Below are 24,332 nucleotides of genomic sequence, written 5' to 3'. Positions count from 1 at the left end.
AATGTTCACCAAACACTGCTGCTTTCTTGATATTCCTAAATACACAGTGTATGGACATACTCTTCATATTCCAAAGTGAAGAGGAAGGGAGCACAAGTGATGGCCTAGATGCTGAGGACTGACATGTCGCACAGATTGAAGCCAAGGGTGAAGCCCCACCCTGGGCTATAATGACGTGGGCAAAAAAAATCCCACGATAATTCAAAGACATCTAAGTACTCTGTTGGCTCCACTTTTGAAGCATTTGAGCTAATCTGGTTTCTCAGAAGGCCAAATAATTCAGGTCAGGCCAAGACTGATACGTTGAGCCACATCTGACCACATGAATAAACGAGGTGACTTACAGTTCACAGGAGCTGTAATTCAGCAAATTCAGCTTGGCAGACGTGATTGTCCCTGAGAAAAGTGCTGCTCACATGCCTCTCCCTTCCTGTCACCTCTGGCATTTTGCTCACCACTGGAACCTGCCCCATATTGACAAACTGCCCCATTTGCTGACAAACCAAAGCACTCACATTTTTAAAAATTGAGTGGCCTATCTGGAATAAACTATTTGAGTTCTTAGGATTTTTCAGAGGAACAGAGTCTTCTTCTTACCCTTCCTTCCCTCGATTGTGGATGGCCAACTCTTCGCCAATGCCCTCTTCTTCCTTGAAACTTTCCCAGTCCAATTTGGACTTCTCTAGGGTGCTCATCTTCTGTTTCTTGGCTCCAATTTTCCCCAAAAGGCTGCTCATGCCACTTGATCGTTTTAACCTAAGGAAAGGAAAAACATAAAATATGTAGTGTGAAAATTATAATCTTTCAATTAATGGTTTTTCTGATAGGCACGGGCTCCCTATATTTGAGCTCTTTATCTTAATGGGGGCCATGTTCGTATTTAGGGTACTTCCGGTCTGGTGTAGAGAACACCATAAGCAGATCAGACTTCTAATGCACTTACCCTGCTTAACATCTCTGACCGCTCTAAGGACCCGGAGATATGAAATCCTCTGACAGGTCTCTGCTTGCAGGGAGGGAGAAGCACAGCACAATTCAGGCATGGCTTTAGGATCACACGCCTAGGTTCATATTCCAGCTCTAACTGACGTTAGGTAGTTATTTAACCACATCTGCCTCTGTTTCCTAATCGACAAAGTGAACACTCACTTATGAGGCTGTAGTGTATCTTACATGTAAAGTGCTTAACGCAGCACCTGGCACACTGTACAGGGGCAATGAATGTTAGCCATACCGAATCAGTGTCATCACTTGTGCACTAAAGCCCCAGGGAATTCTTTTAAGAGAAAGAGAGCCAGATCCCAAGACCGATGATTAAGAAGTCACAGTATCTTAAAAGGACTCTGAGATCAATTTCCTTCCAATTCCTGTGAGTCAGGACCCTGGTTTTTCCCAGGGGGTGGAGAACAGCCCTCACCCCGAAAGCAGGGAATGCACAGCCTGTTTTGATTTGCTAGTGTTGCTATCACGGACTGTGGGAAACCCCATATGCTCCAGTTCAAGTCTTGGCAGGTCAAATGTTTCCAGTCAATGTTAAACATATGAGACATAATAAGAACAACAGAATGCAGCTAGTTAGTAAGAAGGTGATATCAGGGGAAGGAACTATGGAATGAACACAGCTTTTAGTCTCCTTATGAAACTGAGACAAATTACATACCAGCATGCAGGAAACTGGAAGTTATTTCCTGCTTCACTAGGATATACAAAGGAGTTGAAACATTTAAAAACTCTCTAACACCACAAGGTCTACTGATAACATCAATAGAGTACCTTTCACTTGCCTAGAATGCTGATTCTCTAAGTGCGTTCATAGCCATTTTCTCATCTGTTCTCACTGTGGCCTATGAGAGAGGAGCACTGAGTCTCGGAGTTGGAGGAGGCGGCATCGAGATGATCCAGTGTCACACTAACCATTCTGAAACGCCCCCATCCTGCAGCACAGTGTCATGAGGGATGGTCACTGCCTCTGCCCTGGATGAGCCCACAGGCCAGTGTCTACACTGCACACAAGACTCCTGGCTGAACAACTTCCCTCCCTACTCTCACTGTTTTTATTTGGGTCTAGAGGATGTCAGCTTCCCTACTGTGGTCATATCTGACAACATGCTGTTAGCTTAAGATCAACTCGGAATAGGCTGGACAGGCATCCTCATCCTCATTTTGAGTTGGACAAATAAACAAAGTTCAAAGAGATGAGATGATACAACAAAGGTCAAACCAATAGAAAATGTAGATCCAGGACAAAGTAAGGCTTTTCTGACGCCCGGTGCCGTGCACTGTGCTATCTTGCCTTTAAGGTGAGAATTTATTTGCGATATTTTCTGACAGCTATTTTACTTCCCAATTTGCTTAAGAATTTTCCAAACAGCTCTTTCTGAGCTTTCATTTTCTAAAAATTCTTTTCCTATATCTCCATCAACACACACACACACTCTGTGTGTGTGTGTGTGTATTTTTTTTTTTTTTTTTTTACCAGGAGCAGAGCATCAGTGGGGATTTAGAAACCTAATGTGTCTCAAATCTTTTCACTTCTCACTGTTATAATCTCTCATCTGGGTAATTCGGCAGCCTCTTCACTGGTCTCTCTGATGTCTTGTTTGGTCCCACCCTTACTCACTGCTCCATACTGGCGTCTATTCTACATGTTGCCATCAGAGTGTATTTTCTAAACAAAGCTTATCACGTCTTACTGCTTAAATGCACCTTCCTGAACCTCTATTGCTCTTATAAGTCAAACTCCTTAACTTGCAAAGTTCTTCCTGATCTTTTCTCACCATACATCCTCCCTTGCAATCTACGCTCCATCTATACAGTTCTGAACTTGCAGTTCACCTCCACCTGCCTCCCTCCCATTCATCTGGTCTTGTCTCAGCTTAGAAACCACTTCCTCTAGGAAGCCCTTCCGGATTCTTCCCCCAGTCTCTGGATTAGCTCTCTCCTGGTGATGTTTCTATCACACCCCACTTCTTTTCCTATTATAGCACAGAATCCTTTCCCTGACAGAGGCTTGAGGACTCTTATTTCAGCTGTCCCTGCACAGGACAATTCTGAGCCAGCTCCGAGTCACTGCTGACAGCATCCTGCCAAAAGCACGCACACCTGGAGGCTTTCCATTTCCGGCTTCTGGGCCTTCTTTGACCCTTCCTGCATGTCACAGCACTGCCTAGACATGGCAGAGTTCGTGCTAGTGGGGCCACCCTCATTTAGCTGGTGGCTAAATGGCCCAGCCTCCTGTCCTCACATAGGCAATTTGGGGATGTACTCTGAATGCTTCTAAAAAGTTCTGGTGGATTGAGCCCTTGTGGCTGTGGATGTGCACTCTCGTGCTAGCTTTTCCTCCTTCCCTAACGCGTTCCAACCCCTCACCCTGCTTCCCAGGATGACTTCCCAAATAGCCCGCCTGCACTCAGAGTCTTGTCTGAGGTTCTACTTTGAGGGGATCTAACTAAGATATTTAGGAGAAAAATAATTTTCCTTGGGCGCGCATGCTTTCTGAGGACACTGCAAATTTCTGTAGAGAACATGGATATAATTCTGTAAACAGTGGGTACTTGGTAAAGCCAACAATGTCACCTGGATCACAGAACAAATTTGTGGGAGAGAATCAGATCTCTGTAGGATAAAAAGTGCTAAGAACACTTTTAAACTGGGGAATTCTAAGAGAGTAATTTCCACGTGTATTTCCCACGCAGCTCTCGACGACCCAAGGGTCCCCATTTTATTCGGGCAGCGGCAAACGTTTTGGACGCCATCTCTGTCCATCAGCCCACAGCTCTGATGGTATTCCCAGATCACACACCTTTTCCAGAAGTCACTTTCAGAAGTCTATGAGGGAGAGCTATTTTGCTACATAGCAGTCAAGAAGGTTCTAGAAAAGACAAAAAGCTGTAATCCCCCTTTGCCTTGTTCACCTGTGCTATTTAGCTTTAGGGGAAAGCTTCGCTGGATCATTAACATGGTTTATGATTTCCTAATTCGACAGTCTTCAAAGCAAAACTACTCGTCTTTTATTTGAGGCTAAATCTAAGGAAATGACATTTATAGTGGCAGCCAGAGCACATGGAGGCTCATCATAACTGAGACCAGCACTTTCCTCCTGGACCCTGGCATGTGGGGTCCCTGCAGGCTTTCGAGCTCTCACAGTCATTCTCCCACCCTGACATGGGGCTTTGGTGGCATCATCCGGGCATCTGTCCCCAGCAGTTTTCAGGGAGGCGGAATCACCAGGACCTTGGCTCGTTCTCTGCTGGAAGGTTCATCGCTCAGGCTTTCGGGAAAGCTGAGGCAGGCAAGAAAGAACCAGCTGCTGGGCGGGGCTGCTGGCTCTCCATGCCGTGAAGGAACAGCGCAGAGGGCACTGCACAGGGCACCGCAGGAGCACTTCTCTCTCCCTAAAAACTGTGGCCAGTTAGCAAGTAAATCAATGCCGGGTTCCCATGGGCACTGGGCAGCTGTGCAGACTGCAAAGCTGTGGAGAGGGGGAGGCCAGAATTCCCTTGGAGACCTCTCTGCTGTCGGCAGGAACCAGTGCAGCTTCAGGCACCACCGACTGCTCTTTGTTGTGGATCCTAAGCCGTAAGGGCGCGGTACTGCAGACAGCTGGCTTGGGCAGACTGCCCCCTCACCAGCTGCGGATTTTCTGGTCCTGGTTCTAAAGTGTGGTGAGCAGTGTCACAGAGGACCACAGCCCTTCATTCAAGAGAATTCTCATCCACCTGTTGCAGGTCAAAGTCCAAAGAAACGCATCAAGTGGTGGCTCACTCACAGATTACACCCAGAATGTTCTATCAGACATGTGCGGAATATTGTTGCCAGGATGTTCTCAATGCAACAATGACATTTCAACCACCTCCTCCTGAATGTCACACTACTCTCATGACCTTACTGCCGTAAGTTCCATGTGAAGACTAATCCTGTCTGAGGAGCACGGCCTTTGTCAAACCAGCTGGCTTCCCACGAGACAGTATGCCCGAGTGCAGTAGGCATACTGGTGAAAGAGACTCTTACCAGACTCTTCTTTCTTTTGTATTCTGTCCAGTTACCCATCAATCAGCAATTATTTTCAATTCCCTTTCCACCAAGCCCACAGACCTATCATCCCAACACCAGACACCAGCCAAGACCTTACACAGAAAAGGTTCAGAAACTCAGAATAAAAGAAAAGGGGGGGAAAAAGCAAAATGACAGTTGTCTTTTTCCTCTCTGAATTCAAAGTTTACAATGATAATTTGCTAGAACTACATTCTGCTTCTCTTTAGCTACAGAAACGTTAAGTTTAACAAAACTGATTGCAACTAAATGACAAACTCCATGCCGTTGAGTCCATCACAAAGATATTTCAGTAATGTGTTTTCCCTGCTCCAACCCCAAGAGCCTGGACTCAGATTCACCCAACAAATCTGCTTCAACAGACTGCCCAATCCATTTGATTAGCTTTGTCTGGACACCCTGAGTGAGGTGTTGAATCCTGCTGTTATTTATAAGAGGTATTGGAAAGGAGCTGGGAAGGTAACTGATTAAGTGGAAATAGACAGGATGGCAGGACATAACACCTGGTTGCAAAGGGAAAATGAGAACATCTTTCCCCGTAATCTTCAAAATCAGCCTCAGGCAACCGCTGTTCCACAGACCAGAATTTTAGGTTTGGGAATACATGGAGAGTCATTCATTCATTGTATTCATCCAACAGAGACTACTGAGAAATTGCTGTATACCAGACATTGTGCTTGGAACTGGGGGCAAAAAAATATATAAAAGACATAAACTTTGGCCTCAAGGAGAAAATCTAATAGAGGAGCTCATCATAAACAAATCATAAGCATAAACTATGAAGGCACAAAGAGGGAGCAGCTTAGAGGCTGTTGAATCCAACCTCTTTATTTTAGAAATGAGTTAACTAAAACCCAAGAAGGGTAAGAAACCTGCCTCAGTTCACAATGGGAGACGTGGGACTAGAACTCAGTGCTTTTGACACCCAGCCTGCTTCTCCATTTTGCTGATGGTAGAGGTGGAAATAATCTTTTGGGGTGCCTTCCACCCTCCAATTTCTACGACTGCCAATTTTTTGGGGTGTACATTTTTATTTCCCCTGTTGTCCTGGAGCTCACTGTCCACAGGGTCCTGTCCTACTCACCCTTGACTCATCCATAGTGCAGCACAAAGCCTTGCCACAGTACGTGACCACATGTTTAACCAACCAAATCCCTGTGACCTGACAATGGACTTATTCAAAACAATTTTTTCTCCTAACACTATACTTGAGCTGACAGGCCAGACAAGGTAGTTCCAGCACTGCACCAGCAAGGACAGGGTCAACATATATGCTCGGAAGCATTACTGATCTTCGCTTAGAACTTCAACACACAGAACCTGGCTCGAGTCTATGTCTTCCATCTCATAATATGCATAATCATTAAAATGCAATTTATTTGAAACAAAGATTCTTTGGCAGATATATGCCGTTTCCTCAGTATCTGTCATTTGCTTACAAGGCAAGACTTCTTGGTAGCTCATACATGGATTATTTTCCAGAGCCAGACATGGGTCTAGAACTGGCATGGCACTTCCTTGAGGAACAGGAAGAAAGTTTATGCTGCTAATTCTTCAGTGAGAACTGCCTCTTTGGAACCACTGCTTTCTTTCAGATCTTCTTTGGATTTGGCTAAAATCCCTAAGAATGAAAAGTAAAGCCCCAACCTCTGGGCCAAGTTCATTCCCCACCTGTGTAAATCTCTAAGTAATCTCCTCAAAGCCCAAGACCAGACCGCTCAAGGAAATGGACTGGAAGCCAGTGGTACATGAGGGAGAGAGTTTAAATCCTATTTACTTCCCAACCTGCACTGAGCATTCTATGGGACATCGGGCTCAGGAAAGTGACAAACCAGAGGCAACGCAGTATGTTCCAAATGATCTTAAACATTTTGTGGCTTGCGAAATTGTCAGTACTCTTAAATCTATTATTGACTTTGATACAGTGCCAAAAAAGAAAAAGTGGCATCTAGCAGCAAAGGTGAAATGAAAGCTGGCAAATAACAGCAGCTTCAGTTTTCCTGCAAATAGAAAATGATTTGTTACTAAATTTTATTGCTCTTATGCCAATCCAAGAACGAATTACACTTAAGTGTGTCTGATTTGATTTCAGCTGCTCTACATCTTCATAACGTGTCTAGGAAACTTTCCTGCTTTACTGGAGTTTCCCTGGTCTCCTTTAATCTTTAAATCTAGCATGGTTTCCTACCTTTTGTTTTGTTTGATTTTTGGTCATTGATGGAAGTGTCGATTTTTGAGTCCAGGTTGGTTTTCCTATATACTACTGCTGGTTTAGGGTCTGTTTCCTATGCTAAGTATGTCACGTAGATGAAGCTGAGTACTTCTTACTGCACCATCACATAGTGACGGGGAAGAGTGTTAGGTCAGTCCAGGATTGAAGATGCTAACTGTGGTTGCTTGCGTAAGGTGGTAATGGGCCTTAGCTCTCATTTGTAAAGGTACGTTCTCCCCTTTGTAATTAATTTGTCAATAATGTGTAATATGTAGGATAACACTCTCAGGAAGTTTCACCTCATTTCTGGTACCTCCCCCTATAATACCCTGGCCATGTCCAAGGACACAGTGAAAATCTCAAAGGGATCATAAAGCTCTGGCTATAAGAAAATCTCTAAAAAGCGAAAGAGCAATAACTAGAAAAGGGGCCAAGGGTTATGGATCATCAGCAGAGTCCAGGATTGGACCGGCCAATGGCGAGAACAGGTCTCTGGCCCACAGGAAACACTCACCTAGATACCTGAGAACTCTTGTCAAAGGACTGGGGGCCTGGTACGCATAAAGGTTAAGTGACATGGAAGTCAGTGGCATAGAAAACCCTTCTGGTTCGCCCGTCAGACCTCGAGGAAATGATATCTCTAAATTTCCCTTCTCTTTTGTTCCACTCTCATGTGGTTTCATCTCATTCCCTGGGAAAGAGATAATGCCACATCTCTTTCTGCCTCTGCTCCAGCAATTTCCTTCCTTGCATCTTTCCCATAGTGGGGGGGGGGGGTCATGGCAAACCAGGGAAGGGCCTCCATTTTCTAGCAGTTGGGGAGTGGAGGGGCCTGGAAGCTCTCCTAGGAGGAAATATTCAGTTTATTGGCAATGAGGATTATGCCTGGGGAGGGGAACGCTTCCCCCTGAGTTACAAACTGCTATTGCTTTAATTTGTAGGATCAGGCACAGCTGGGGAGAATAATTTATTGACCAACAGGCCATTTACATGTCTGAGACAGAATTTTAAAGGAATTATTAAATACAGCTTCTAACAAAGCCCATAATGACATTTTTCTTTATGCAGAACCCTGGGAGCTCAATTGAGGAGGGCACAGCTTGTTTTCCAGATACTGGTTCCATATGGGCTCCCAAACAGTCCCAGCCACAGAGGCAAAGAAGAGACGAGGCAGAATCAGGATGTGGCTGGCAGCTAACAAATCAATGACCTCTCTAACAGTGAGCTTTGTTGGCTTTCTCCTGTGACAGTGCTCAGCCGGGCTGGTCTGGGCGGATCTGCGGCCTGCCTGCCTGGGCTGAGGGCAGGAGCCATACTCACCCTGATCACTCCCATCAGGTAAACGCAGTTGGGCAAACAACAGCACCTCTCTCAAACTGGCTAACGTGAGAAGCAAAACACAGGGCAGAAAGATAAATGGGCCTCCATCATGGGTTGTTTGGCAAACTGCTGATTAGGGAGTTGGCGTGCTTTCTCAAAGCTCATTCTGCTCTTCCTTTGCCGTTCGGCTTTCTTTTTCTCCCAGGCAGGTCTCTATCTTCTCATGAAAACAATCTGAGGACATCAACATAAACTTAACTTTAAATTCTTGGGCACCGCCAGGTTGAGATCAGGTTAAAGTTTTAGGATGTGGGGGTGTCTTTAGCCAGACCAGAACTATTCCTCTAATCTGACATCACAGAGACCTCACTGAGAACGAGTCATGCCTGTGCTCCTTTCTAGATATGTAAGCACAATAACCATGTGACTTTAAATGAAACTCATATGAGTTGGCTAGAATACATTTTGCAAAATTACTTCCCTTCCCTCCCAAATTTCTCACTGCTACTAAATAAACACGCTAAATTCCAAATGAGGAGGATCTGGACCTTGGACCCAGCTGTGATTCCTGACGCCTCAGAGTTCTGTGTGGAGGGGAGTGTGCTCTGTGGTCCTTTCATTAACGAGGCTGACGTGGTAAAAAAGGTCATTTTTAGCACTTGGCACTACTGCCGAGGCCTGACTCCAAATCCTCTCATGGTGGCATCTGCTACACTGCTTGCTCATTTAGTTGCCAGGGTATCTTCTCTGGCCTCTTAGAAGCCATAATCCTGCTAACTCAACGGGCAACTCACTGAGGCCCAGACCCCAACCTGCCCCCCTCCACAGGGCAGCTCGCACTTCTCCTCAGAGAGCCGAGGCACACCATCATCAGCGTCAGTACGTCCCTGTCACAGCGCCCCTTGATCCAGGATTTAAAGAGCCCTGGGAGCAATTATCTGCACAGAGGTGATCAAAAGAAGGGGGTAGTATTAACTTGAGTCCACGATGTCACTTTGCTAAGGCAATGCAATGGATTTTCACAAAGAGAAGGATCTGTTCCCACGTAGATTGGTAGGGAAAGTAGAAAACCTTCTTTCGACTTCACACAGGAAATGGTTTTCATAGATGTATCCGCAGCTGAGCAAGCTGTATAACCACAACATAGCTTCTCTTTCATAAGTGGAAGATTTTTACCCATTGCATCACTGACCACCAAAGAGAATTCCCACCCTCTATCTCTAAGGCAAGAGAAAATGGTAAATTGAGTCTCTTTCCTTAATTTGCTAGCCAGGGTTGCTAAAGCAGCTTTTTCACTCAGAAATGCAGATTATTCTACAAGGTGCCTGTTACCCAATCCCATTGCAGAGTGATGGCTGACCCTGAATGAATCCAGTTTCTCTGCACTCTGGGATCCCCTGAGATCATCTGCCTTTATAACCATGACCCATGATGGGTCACACTGTAAATGTATGACTGTAGGTTACGGCCACAGTTTTGAAAAAGGTGCTCTAGCAATCACTGGCGGGGAGACAAAGATCTGCTGAAGCAAAGCTAGCCAACCCTGCCACGCATACGTGGTTTATGAGAATTAAAACAAAACAAATGCACTCAACTGAAGACACAAAGGCAAAGGGCAGATTACTGAGTTCCTTGATTCATCCTTGTGCGCTACTACCCGTTTGCTCTGGGAACCCAGGCAGCACTCTCTCTGCTGGGAGAGCAAGGCTCCCTGCCCCGAAGCCAGCAGAGCAGCCTGCGAGTCTGCGACCCTCTCTAGAGGGGCTGCTGGCTTCATGATGCCCTTCCCGTCACTGTGAGGCTCAGCTGGCAATTTGGCAAAGACTGCCTGAGCACATTCACCATTATTGCTGCCCAGAAGGAAGGAGGCTCAGAGCTAGGGGACACTGATGGTCTCATCTGAATGATTCAGCTAAAACTGAAAGGGCACCACATATAAAGACCAAAACCACCTGCCTCCCCAAACTACCCAGCTATACTGAGGAAGAGTTTCCCTCTGAGAGTGAACATAATGAGACAATAACCCAAATATATATAAGCTACTCAATTTACTTTATTCTGAAAGAATGCGGGAAAAATCTAATGACCAATCATTTCCTATTCTTAGCTAATACTTTTTAAAAACAGCTTTACTGACATATACTTAACATACTAAAGAGGTCACTCATTTCAAGTATGCCAAGTCAATGGTTTTAAGTATATTCAGTTGTGCAGCCATTACCACAATATTAGAACATTTGTCACCTCCTCTTCTAACCAATGTACTGTACACTTCAAACTAATTTAAATAAATTTATTAAAAAAACCCCCAAAACTCTTACAGCAATTAGCAGTCATCTGTATCCCCCCAGCTTTAGGAAACCACTGATCTATTTTCTGTCTCTATAGACTTGCCCATTCTCTCAGCTAATACTTTTAAATCACAAGTTTAAGACTATTTAAAGTCATTGAGAAGCAACATATCTCTTGGTATCCCTAACAGCTCCTACAGGAAATGTATTTAAACTTTCAATTTGTCCTCTACGTTGATGTTCTATGTGAATTTCATGAGGGACAGGAAAATCAGAAATCTAGACTTCAGACAAGAATACTAGAGTATCTGAGCAGTATAGCTAAGTCTCACATACCACCAATACTATTTTGGAGACATATTTTTAAAGCAGTGGGGTACAGTGGCTTTGCAAGCAGTGCAGAAACCTGCCCCTGCTATTTAATCTTTTTTTTTTTTTTTTAAACCCTGGGTGAGTTAATTTCTCTGAGCCTCAAGTAACCAATTAGTAAAATGAGGGTAATAATAACTACCCTGAAGGGTGATGATTACATGAGATATTCATCAGCTCAGCCCTTATTTATTGAGTGCTTTCAGTGTGCCAGACTCTTTGCTGGCCACTGGAGCTAAAGGCACAGATTTCTCACCCTCATTTAATTCATGTGCACAAGCAGCAGACAAGCAAACAAGTAATTATAAGAAAATGGCTACCCAGCAAAGTCAGTAGGATCATAAGGGGAGAGATGTCTGAGAGGGGAGAGATGTCTGAAATTTGAAGGACGACAAAGAATTTGTCAGGGGAGAGAGAGGTCTGGACAAAGGTAATGATGTCTGCAATGCACGTGAAAGCACATAGCATGACGCCTGGCACACAGTAGGTAATCAACACTCCTTTGTCCCTACTCTTAAATCCTCATCCGTCCTCTCTAAAATCCAGAATAAAATTAAAATCCTGCTGCTACTGGAGAAAAATGAGATCTGAAACTTTAGGAGTTGCCAGCTTCTATCTTTTTCTGAGGCTAATTTATCTTTGGCAGCAAAGTATATTTTAAATTTTGACTTCTTTTTCCCCCCACAAACTTTTCATACTGAAAAATTTCGAACGAAGAAAAGTTGATCTCCTCTATTCTAGAACAGTTCTCCTGCCTGTGGACTGGCCCACGGTTTGGCTCGGTCTGACTGTTAACGTCAGCTGCTCTGAAGGCACCGGGGAGTCTTCCAGCATGCAATTTTCGGACTCTTTTTCTCCATCACCTTCTGAGTGATGCCATCCAGTCCCAAGGCTTAAATACCAGTTATATGCTCTGATCCCCAAATGTCTTATCTTCAGCCCAGAGTCCTCTCCCTAAGTCCAGCCTAACAGACAACACTGCCCAGTGGACATCACCTCTGGGATGCTCGCAGACTTCACCTGAAGCACCTTTCCACATTGCAGCAGAGGGCAACGCCACGTGGCCTGGGACTAACCTGACCTCTCAAACTTCCTTTCCTACACTACCCCTCATTCATCTACCTCAGGCACGTGCCCATCTTGCAGGTTCTGCTTCAAGCCATTCCCTTTGCCCAAAATACTCCCTTCCCAGATAGCAGCTTGGTTAACTCTCTCACCTCCCACAAGTCTTTGCTCGAATCTCAATTTCTCAGTGAGGCATACCCCGACCATCCTATTCAATATTGTAACTTGCAACCCTCACGCCCAACACTCCCCATCCCCCTGCCCTACTTAGATTTTCTCTTCTCCATAACACTTGACATTTCTAACACATCACATAATTTATTTAATTTTATCGTCTACCTCCCTGCTGGAAGGGAAACTCCACAAAGACTGCAACCAATGTCTGTTTTGTTCACTGGAATAACCCAAGCACCTGGCACGGTGCCTGGCATGTGGGAGGCATTCAATAAAAATTTGTTAAAAGAATGTATAATTAGGAAAACATATCAACTTCATACATTCAAAATAGATTAAAAACAGGAGACTCATGGACATGGACAATGGACTAGTGGTTACCAGACGTTAGAGGGGAGGGGAAGGATGGGAAACTGAAATAATTTCTTCAATTAAATAAATAAAAATAGGTTTCAATAATGATATCTACTCAAGTAGCTGTTGCCTATCCTCAGCTAGGTTTTTTTTTTTTTTAAACAGGAGAGCTAAGTACAGCAGAGCAGGCACAGAAAAAGCATTTGTTCATTGCAACAGATGGCAGACCTCCCTGAATGGCAGTTAGTAGCCTGGAATTTGTCCTAGGCTGGCCTTGGCACCACCCAATGAGAGCCTGCAGAATGTTCAACAATCTTGTCATAGACCCTGATCTGGGGTACAAGGGCTAAGGTAGCTTAATTGAAACATAAATGAGGGACAGAATTAAGGGAAATGCTGGACCAATCTTTTATTTTAATTAACAGAATTTGTAAAAAAACAAACAAAAAAAACCCCAAACAACAACAAAACCAATGAAAGTGATATCTGGATTCATTTTATGTAGAAATGAAGCTCTGGAACAACCAGGTCAGGAGACCTACCAAAAGGTTTAGCTGTGTGGCGAATGAGCTTTTCCCTTGTTGTCAGCTACCTCACAGCTGGGCTGCTTTTGTTTGTTTGCTCTGGGCGGGGGAGACTAGTTTCAAGTCACATATACTACCATGTTATGAGCCAGAAGCAATGCCTGAGTCCAACCTTGTAGCTAAAACCAACACTGGATGGATGTAATTGGAGCAATTAGTTAACTCAATACTCAGCCAATAGAACAACTTCTTGTCAGAATCTGCCAGAAAGAATTATTCATGTCTGCTACAGGCAGCAAACTGAGCTGTGGGGAAGATGAACACTCCCTCCAGCTGTCACGACTAGCCACGTCAAGATAAGAGAACTCCGCAGACACTTTCTCTTGTTCAGTGGGAATCTGAGTGGTGTGCACAGTGGAAGGGATAAGATGGTGAAGATCAGCTAGAAAAAAGATGTAAAAAGGAACTGGTGCTTCTCATTGCTGGGGCTCTTGATGCCTGGCGAGGATCTCAGGGGTAAAAGAAGATCCCGAAACCTTCCCAGGGGGAACGGGGATAAAGTCACGTACGAAGATGCAAGACTTCCAGATGGCTCGGCTTTGTAGATGCCCTACAATGGAGCAATGTCCTCACACTTATGAAGGAAAATTATTTTCCACCTACAATGTTATATCCAACAAAACCATTAATAAAATGTGAACGTAGAACACACAGTTATTTTCGGACATCCAAAGTTTCAAAAAACTCATCTCCCATAAACTGCTTCCTCAGGATGTTACTGGAGGATGAGCTATATCAAAACGAGGGACTACATCTAGAACGAGAAAGACGAGGGATCCAAGAAATAGAGGAGCTACACAAAGAGGGATAAAAGGCAGGCCCAGAGCAATGGCTGCACAGGAAGCCAAGATCACTGAGAGCCCTGATGTGAGCGGGAGGATGGAGGGCTCCGGAAGGATGAGGTGGGGGAAGGAAATGACAGATTATGTGACATAGTCAAGAACAGTGTTGAGAAGGATTTTACAGCCATGTTGGAGAGTTTGTTAAAAAAAAAAACTGTGATTGGGACATAGGTAACCAAACAAAGAAATACACACAAGTACGCACGCAAGGAAATACAAAGCTAGCCTACACCCTGGCTCAGTAATGAAAAACCCTGACAGCGATGATGATGCCGTTAAATCGGGAGGACGAAGGAGAGCTGCGATGCGGAGGGGCAGAGGAAGTTCGCGATGCTAATTCCTCCTCTTCCAGAACAGGAACCGCTTCCTCGTAACCACCAGAATTAACAAAGAGTTCATGTCTAAAATTGATAAACTGAGAATCAATTTAAAACTAAATGCATCAATTGAAAATATGGACACAAAAGTACCAGAATTAAGAGTTGAACGCGGTCGGCTCTGGAAAGCGGGACCTGGGACTGGAGACTGCCTAGGGCATCCTGACCATTCAAGCTGTGTATGGCTTCCCCTTGATAATCAGTCTGGTTGATAAATCTGAACGTCCACTCCTTCCAGAAGACAAAGAAGAGAAAGGGATTTTTCTGAGGAGCTGTAAGTCTGGCCACATTAGGCTCCTGGGCTTCCTGATTTTGAATGTGTCCCCTCTGACCGCTGCTGCTGTTGTCACTTAACATGTTTCTTACTGTTAACTCCTAATAAAGATTTTCTACATGTACAATCCTTCCCATAACACGGAAGTACCTGAACTAACTTATATTTTATAGTGTTCTGTGTGTTGTTTTAATATATTTACTTATTCAAAATGTCTTACAGTCCCACTATGTGCTAGCAACCAGGCTGACGCCAGGTGTACAAAGAAAAAGCAAGCATTTCTGTTCCTAGGAAGCGACAGCCCCCAACCGTGCCTGACAAACCACCGGAGCAAAGTCCTCTTTCTGCTTCTTCCTCAAACTCCTACATTTTTGAGTGCTTCTCAGTGTTGTCCAAGAGTCTCCTGTGCTTATTATAAATGCGAACTCCCACCCCTGGCCTCCTGAATCAGAAGCGCTGAGAGCAGGACCCCGCGATCTGCACTTAGCGGGTACACTATGATTCAAGAGCCAGTTTTAGATAAAATTCCTGATGTTTCTTATTGAAGCGCATTACCACGTAAATAATTATCCAAACATTATGGTTTAAAGAGAAACTGAATGGGCTGTCTGAACATTTGGGCAAGGCTGTGAACTCAGTTTAGGCAGCTGAGCCAAGTTCCTGAGGAGCCATGAGGCTAGTTTTCAAAAATGACGACGGATATACAGATTTAGGATAGAGGTGAGGCCAGGATGGGGTGGTTTTGCCTTCTACTTGGTTCTGAATTCTTCATTAAGCAAAATCACTCAACTTATTGCTATCTGTTCACTGGAAAAGCTGGTGAAATGATCTGTTCCCCAGTGAATGCACTGCTGAAATGATGAAAGCTAGAACATTCTTCCAGCACTTAATATAAAAGGTTTTTCAGAATTACATTTATTTCTCAGTTGGTTTTGAATGCTGTTAAGTAGAATATGAAGAACACAGAACTGTTCATGACACTCGCAAGATGAGAATACCCTTCATGTAACCATGAAGCGCCACTGTCCATCTCCAAGTACACTGAGTCCGAGCAGCACAATTTTGTTATTATTCCGAAGGCTGCCTCTCAGGCAGACAAGCCGGCCCTTGTGAAGAGAAAATGAAGCAAATTCCAATTATTAAAAGTTAGAAACAAAACACAGTGGGCCTTATTCATCAGGGCTACTTCAAGGAGCCATGGGACTTACTCCGTGGCTATTCAGGTTGGGCTGCTTCTTCCTTCAGGTACTGCTGTGGAGGGCCGCCAGGCACTGACGGCCATGCCTCCAACTTGTGCCCTTCCAGTGGTGGCCAAATGCAGTCTGTGGTTTGTCTTATCATTGTCAGTTCTCTCTCTCTCTCTCTTTCTCTCTCTCTCTCTGTGTGTGTGTTATAGTTTGCAAATCTTTTCTTTCATTCTGTGGCTTGCCTATTCACTTAACTTTGTTATCTTTTCATGGGCAGAAGGAGGGGAATCTGCATGGCTATTGGTTTCATATAAAAGGGACAAAAGTACTAATGTTATAGACTTAAAGAAATGAGTCGATCAGTATTTTTTTAAAAAAACTATTTGCTTTTAGAAGCCAATTGTATGTTTTAGTGAATGCAGAGCCATCATAGTAATTTCATTATCTACAAGCAAGCTAAATTTTAGAAAGACAAAAATCTTCGATGGCTGCCCCTTCAGATATATGCAGTGCTGCAGAACCAAAGCAAATAACAGAAACAGCTAAGGGACATGCCTCTGTCAAATGAGAATTACGGAGAAAATTCCTGAAATGAACCGAGATTGACATCAAACCAGAAAGTTTTTGTTTTTGTTTTAAATAAGGGAAGGGAAGTAAAAAAGGCAATAAAAGGAAGTCTTTAAAGCTTTCCATACCGCATTCTGGTTATTAATAAAGCCTCTTCCTTCTTTTGCTCTCCCCATAAACTGATTAAAAAATAAGGAAGGAAGTTACGGTGGTCAGCGTGAGGCGCTAAGATGGTACAACTAACTTTTGGGCTGCACTCCCAATTCATCTGCTGTGTGGGCAGCCTCCGCCCTGGATAAATCACTCTTTCATATTTTCTACTTTAGTGACTGAGACATAGAGAGACCAATTTCACTCTGAGAAGCTGTGAACATTATTAATCATTAATGCTCTACAAGATTCTCTGTGGAGCAGAGGTATTGCAACACTAGCTACTCACAAATTTATTGCTTTTCTAAAACATATAAAAGCTACTTCTTTTAGTCATTTCTTTTAGTCTCATATTTTTTAGGAGGTTCCTGTACATATGAAATTAAATTTGTTCTTCTCCGGTTAATCTGTCTTGAGCGAATTTAATTATCAAACTAGACAAAGAACCTAGAGAGGAAGATAAAAAATTTTCACTACTACGAAACTGAAGGAAAATCACTGGGTCCCAAAGCGTATGCAGATACGAGGACAAGGAGGAGCAGGGTGGGATGAGCACCTGAAAGATGAGCATAATCTGGAGGCTTGGACTTTTGGTGACAACCATGGTGGATGTCAGATCACGCCATGATTGAAGACCTCTTTACCTGTGTCTACAGATGTCACCACTGTCAGGTGCACGCAGTTGCTCAAGTTCCACGTTAATGACCTAATGCATTTTCTGGGTCCACGTCCCTCCATTCAATTCTTCAGTTGTTTCCTTTTACATTTTTCTGAACAACATCCCTCATTCCTCTGGTAATTTTATAAAAGAGGGATAATGTTATTTTCTTTCAGACCTATAAATATGTCCTTTCATTGTCTTCTTGCACCCAGTGTTGCCACTGATGCCAACATGATTCTTGTTTCTTTATAGGCTGGACTGTTTTCTCTCTCTGGAAGCTTTTAGAATTTTTCCTTTCCTTTAGTATAAACGTGAGTCTTCTTAAATTGATAAAATCATGGTGGGCACTCCATGGTGGGTCCTTTCGCTCTAAGGATTCTTGCTTTTCTTCTGTTTAAGAAATTTTCTTCCCTTATTTCTTTGGGTATTTGTTCCCCTCTCCATTTTCTCTCTTTTCTTCTTCCAGAACGCATACAAGATGAACCTGGGAACTTCTGAAATGATTCCTTTTATTGTATTCACTTTTCTGTCACCCTTTCCACTATTTTATATTCTAGGAAAATTCTTTCATCTTTTCCTCCTGCTCATTAATTCCCTTTAATTGTATTCATTATGCTGTGCAGCCCCTTTAATGAGGTTCTAGCTAAACAATAATGTTTAATTTCCAAGATCTAGGAAATAAAATTCATTCTTTCCCATAAGTCTGTTCTTGTTTCATGAATGCAATATTCTCTTTTTATCCTTTTCAGGGTATAAACACACTTCCCTTAAAGGTCTCTTTCTTTATGTTCTATATCCTTGGATCTTCTGATGTTAGCTTTCAATTTCTTGAGCTTGGAGCTTCTCTTTTATGACACTGGTTTTCCTCTGATGTTTAGCAACTCTTAGTTGTACGTGCTTGTGAAGTTTTTAGATCTCCAGCATGTAAATGCTCGGTCTATTCACCACAGCCATGTCCAGTAATTACGGGAGAGTGGAGGGACATGTCAGTAGGGCTATTGGACTCTGATCTCTACCTTTAATATGATTCCATCTGTATTTTCTCCTTCAGGAATTCCTCAAATTCCTAGACTACCCAGGATACTCCTTTATTCCAGCATTGTTAAATACATATATATTTCTGATAATATTTAGGGATTTGGGGCACATGTGTAGTGGCATGTGTTCAATTTACCATCTTGAGGCATCTTAGCAGTAGACATTTAGCACTGACCAGGTAGACAGTGTTCTAAATATAAGCCACTAATACCAAGTATCTGTATAGACAGATACATGCCTTAGAGCAGAAGATAAAGGTTCATTAAAAGTCTCCAAATGGCATGCAGAAAAGATATGTTTAAGATAATAGATCTATTTTCTTTTCTTTACTTGCCAAATAAACAAAGACCCTGTCACTTTTTAATGATTTTCCAGGTATTGCTTTTGGGATGCCTCAATAGAACAGACTCTTCTGGTTAATGAAATAGTGGTAAGTTAATAAATAAGCATTTTGGTTTTCTAAAATAAATGTTAATACCAGCCTTATGAGAATGGCTACCATGAGTCAGCTCACTGGAATCTAAATTACTGATAAAATCGCATTTCTAGAATTGCAAAGCTGAGAAATAACCCTGTAACCCTGGGGCCTCCTTCAACTCATGGATCATCACCAACAATCAATCACTAAACGAAAAAATAATTTGAGAAGAAATAAATTTCCGGTTCTCAAAGATAACCTAATTTAAAGGGGACTGTTTTTTTCTAGTAAGCTGAAGAGAGAATCTGCCTCCTTTAATAAATGCTAGGTTAATAACATTTATTTACAGAAGTAAAAATTTATTTACTTTCCCCTACATTTAAATATTTACATAAAACTCAAATACTTATGTTGTTCAATTGAAAGTAGTTTCTGGCCAGAGTAATGGGTGGGGGAAATCCTTCAATAAAATGTTATTGCCTTGGGGGTAAAAGGCAACATAAATACAAGACCAGTTTTACTCATTCTAAAATAAGAGGAAATGTTTTTTGGAATGAAATTTCTGTCTGAAAGTGAAGGTAATGTTCAAATAAAAAAAAAGAGAGAGAGAAAGAGAAAATAATAATTAAAAAAAAGGCCCCTCAGTAGACTCTCCATTTCTCTGCCTGGAAGGTTCTTTTCTCCCTTTCTGTTTCTCATTTGCTAAGTAAGAAAGAGTTAACTCATAAATGAGAAGAATGTTGTTTTAGCTCCACAGAAAGCTTTTAAGGATAGGGTCAATGCAAAGACCAGATTCTTCATTAACTCATTAACGAGACAGGTCACTGTGGCCTCAGGGTTCGTTTATCAGCAGGAAAACTTCAGCTGGTAATGGCTGGTTGTTTCCTGCACATCTCAAAATCCAGAATGGAGAAGTAGACTCCATTGTGAGTCTGTTTCCTGACTTGGAAGGAAAGAAAATATTTTCATGATGACTATTCTTTTCTCAGGCTGGTGTTACATTTGGCCCAAAGGCACAATGGGCAAGTAAGGGGCTTCCACTCCCAGAACACTTTCTAACACTTTGCTCCCAGTTAATTATGTTCTAATGATGCTATGTATAACCTCATTGGGTAGTTTTTAAATGAATTTTTATGTAAATGTTAATAGCTGTAAATTAGGCAAGTTTCAAAAGTAATTGCCTGTCCATCCACCTGTACCATATGCCATCAGCTAAGATTCTCATTGATGGCTGCTGTTCTTGACTGTGACCTACTATTCTTAGTCCAAATCGGGATTCGAAGCTATTAATAACCCTATGGAAATCCAACTGGTTTTCCTATAATGTTTGGAAAGACTTTCTTTTGTAACATGGAGCTTGGCTTCTACCTTGAGGAGGAAAACCACAAAAGACTGAGCAATCATCGTACTGTCAAAAGAAGACTGGTAGGTTATCTCCAAAATAACTGATTGTTTGGATTAGCTGAGAGCTTAAAGCAAAACTCCCAAGGACAACCTCTCGGCTGGGGGGATTATAAGCAGAGCTCTTGTGTATTTGGTATTGCTTTGGCAAGTAAGCCTGGGGAAGGCTATGTTGGCCTCATCACAACAGCAGAAAGGTACAGGAAAAAGAGAGCTGGTTTCCCAGTCTCCTCTCCCAAATCTGGACCAGAAATGCTGACACAGCTTCCACAGCGCCAAGAAAAGGCAGCCACAGCATTTCTAGAGGAGGCGAAGCCGCTGTGTTCCCTCTGCACTTCTTGTGTTTGCATTTGCCACCATTTCTAAGGCTCCCTTTCTGTGCCCGGTTGACTGCCCTTCTCAAGCAGCCAGCTCACGAGGCAGTGTGGTGCGACGGACAAGACCTGGCTGGGGGAATCGAAAGGCCTCCGTCTTTTGACTCCGCTCTGGTCCTTAGCCTCTCTGAGCTCCCTTTCCCATGGTTTCTTTCCCTTCTAAAATTCCAGTGGCATTTTCTGAATTCCCAGTATTTGTATGGTACATACATTCCAAGCTACACACTTTGAATATGCACCTCAGGTGCCTGAATTATCACAGGCCCACCAAGGGTGTCTGCAGTTGCTAGCACCCTGCCACAAAATCCACTGCCAGGACCAATCTGTGCTTTGCTATGTGAGGGGCTTTATGATCCTCTGCTAAGACCAGAGTTGACCGTTTACTATAAGATGTCGAGAACAGTGGTACTTTCTAATGATTCTTGTTGGGGGAAAATCTCAGATTTATTGCTTTGAAAAACTGCTCCTCACTATGGTCACAAATCCACACTGGCACGTCTATTTTCACTGGTATCCTTCCCCACTCTCCAGGAAGCAAAAGTCAGTACAACAGGAACTCATGTGTACAAAACTCTGCTGTCTCTGCTTCATAATAGCTTTGGCAAAAGAAGAATGTTTTCTTTACCAGCTGACTCATTAACAGAAAGACCGTAAAAGTTTGTTTAATTAGAACAAGAGGGGAGGCGGTAAGAAGGTCACTGCTGGCTCATCACTTCCCATACCCAGAGGCTGCCAGAGCCAAATCCAGTTATGGTTGCAACCAAATCTTGTGTATTAGCGCACCCGCTCTCTAGCTGCATACAGAAGCAGAATCGGCCCCCCTTCTCTAGGCCCTTACTGGGGAGAAGAAACAACATTTTGAGGTTGGGTGGCTAGGTGAAGAGTCAGGAACTCTCATATTAACTTTGGGGAAAAAATTTAGGTTAGTGATTCTCAATCTTGGGCGATTTTGCACCCACAGAACATTTGGCAATATCTGGAGACATTTTTGGTTGTACCACTTGGGGAGGAAAGAGGCATGACTGGCATCGAGTGGGTAGAGGCCATGGATGCTGCGAAATATCCTGTAATGCACAGGACAGTTCTCTGCAACAAAGGACTATGCCGCCCAAGTGTCAGGGGTGCGGAGGGTGAAAAGCCCGGCCCTGGGGAAATGGCATTGCCTCTACCCAGCGGGAGCAGCTGCAGATCTGCTGCAGCGCGGACAGCAGTCTCCCTGACGCAGCAGTCTTAGCTCTCGGGTAGAAAACAACTAGATTTAAGGCCAGGTCCTTCAGTGAGTCCCAACTCCTGGTTGCTCTTGGGGAAGATGGAGACTGGCTTAGTCCCTGGGAAAAGGGAAAGTCTCTGGGCTGAATTAATCAATTAAAATATTACGTATATTGGGGTTCTGGGCTGGATTTAAAGACTTTACTGCGTGACACTGAACATTTTTACGATTCAGTAAAAACCCTTTCGCATTGTACCCTGTGAGAGAACAAAATGCTGGTGGCGCTAGACAGCCAGTTTTCCCTGCACGCACACGCTCTCCTCTCTCTTTTAACAGCAGTTCTTTTGCTGAGGATTCCACCTCAAAGCAGCCCTCGAGTGGCCAGGGAACAGTCTGGCTATGATTCCTGCAGACTAGCGTGGTGACTCCATTATTTCTCCAGCAAAAAAGGTGCTGGTCCACATCATGTAGATGAGAAACAAACATTAATGGAACTCTTCGAAAATGGAAAGAAACTTTAGAGAAAAAATATGTATATGACAAAACAAGGGCAATTCCCACAGTCTTTAGGGGAGCGCAAGGTCCCAGAGCACATGAACACATGAGGGAAGCCTGGGAGGGGGTCATGACTTCATCGGCGGCTCAGTTTTAAAAGCTTCCAAATAGAAACTAAGCAACAAGCTTTGGAAGTGCCTTAGCTAGTAAACTAAGTAGAACTCCTAAAGGTGGCCTGAGTGGAAAATGACTGTTAACCTAATACTGACTAACCCTACTCTCTTTCCTGCCATCCCACTGTAAATAAGTTAATCAGTACAAGAAAAGCTTGCGCAAAATTGATTTCCTAAGGAGGCAAAGAAAAGAGAATGATTTGGTAGATAATTTGATAGTTGAGCAACATATGAATATGCAACATTTTATACAAAAAAATTTAAAGTCATTTATTTAATTATGAGGACATTTTAAGAATCTCTAGTAAGAAACAGTTTCCCCCTTATCCCCAAATTAAAGCAGCATGAAGAATTTTAGAGCTCTTACGGTAGGACAATGGGCTGTAATAAACCATAGTTACTTAAAACCCAATGGAGCAATTGCTTGGCTGTTGGATTAATCTCTTGCAGTAGTGCACAAATTCTAAAACTAATGAGAAGCTTGCCCTGTCAGCACATACAAGGCTTTGGAGCCTATGCGTGTTTCTCATTGCTATACACAAATATAAAAAAAGAAGTCAGGGCGATGATTGCACAACAATGTGGATGTACTAAATACCACTAAATTGTATACTTTAGAATGGTTAATTTTCTGTGGATTTCATCTCGAGAAGGAATCATGAGTTAAACCATGATTGGTTACTTTAGAAAACAAACTCATGGGAAATATATCTATTAGAAAAATACCTATAATATAATGGTATAATTCAAGACCAAACAACCATACTATAGCTCACGTTTAGCTGTTTCATAGTAGATGTGTATTCATATGAGATGAGCAAAGAAGAAGGAAAAATGAATGAAAGACTACTCAAAATCAATTTTTAGAATAAAAATAATAATCCTTAAAAAGAGGCAGTGGCAAAGAATACCCCAAAAGCTGAGAGTTTGGTAACACGGGATCAAGATCATTTATCCCTATTGTGACTGGTTTGAGGTAGATCAATGTGAAAGCTCAAATATAAGAAATGTAATTGAGTAAACTTTAAAACTTTGGGGAATGTTGACATGTTCAATATATGTATAATTTAGTCCTAAGTTGGGGTCCAGCTGCCACAAGACTAGGTCACGTAATCAGTGACTGCACTGGGGCTACTCAAGGGAATAATCAAGGTCTCCGTGAGATGAAGTCTGGAGGCTTCCAGGTTCCCACCAAAGAAGAAATCAGAATATCCATTAAGAGAAAATAATAGAATTGGATGGTAGTGTGGGCAACACTGAGTGGTGGGTCAAATGTAGATGTCCAGTGTTCACAATACACCTCTCAGGCGGGCTTGCCTGGCTTAAATTTCAAAGGACACACAGTGCCCATCCAGTGTTAATAACCGAATCCAGACCATGCCCTGGATTCTGACGTGCATGCTCCTGGTGAAACGTAAATGAAGTAGCCCAAGGACCAGGACTGTTAACTCGCCAAATTACCCTGGGAGTAAATGCTCTAACACATAGTTTCAGATGGACGGACAGGATGAAGGACGCCAAGAACAAACGACTACATTTCCTGATATTCTACACTATACATACTTTGATTTTTCCAAGACAGTTTTAAAAACTTCCATTCAAAAAAATGTGGAACATTCCCTGCAGAAGACTGGGTGTGCCATCCAAACTCTGGGAATCAGCTCGCTCCATGCCTCTCCTCTGAGGCAGTATTTTGCTACCTAATTGACTTGAAAATCCAGTCAGTCATCAGGATTTCCTGACC

The 24,332-nt window shown here is 43.0% G+C and overlaps 1 protein-coding gene across 2 annotated transcripts in view; it reads right to left on the bottom strand.

Moving 5' to 3' along the window:
* The window catches only part of CFDP1 (craniofacial development protein 1), an 85,267-nt gene that overhangs the window by 6,995 nt on the left and 53,940 nt on the right, over positions 1-24,332 (bottom strand). For both annotated transcript variants that reach the window (XM_016130098.2, XM_016130097.2), the window contains one exon: positions 598-756. In XM_016130098.2, coding sequence (XP_015985584.2) covers positions 598-756 — 159 coding nt within the window. The remainder of the gene's footprint in view (positions 1-597; positions 757-24,332) is intronic.

The sequence above is a fragment of the Rousettus aegyptiacus genome, unplaced genomic scaffold (assembly GCF_014176215.1).
Source record: "Rousettus aegyptiacus isolate mRouAeg1 unplaced genomic scaffold, mRouAeg1.p scaffold_m13_p_14, whole genome shotgun sequence".
NCBI lineage: Eukaryota > Metazoa > Chordata > Mammalia > Chiroptera > Pteropodidae > Rousettus > Rousettus aegyptiacus.
Note: the sequence above shows the minus strand (reverse complement) of the source record. Positions and strands in the feature narration are given on the sequence as shown.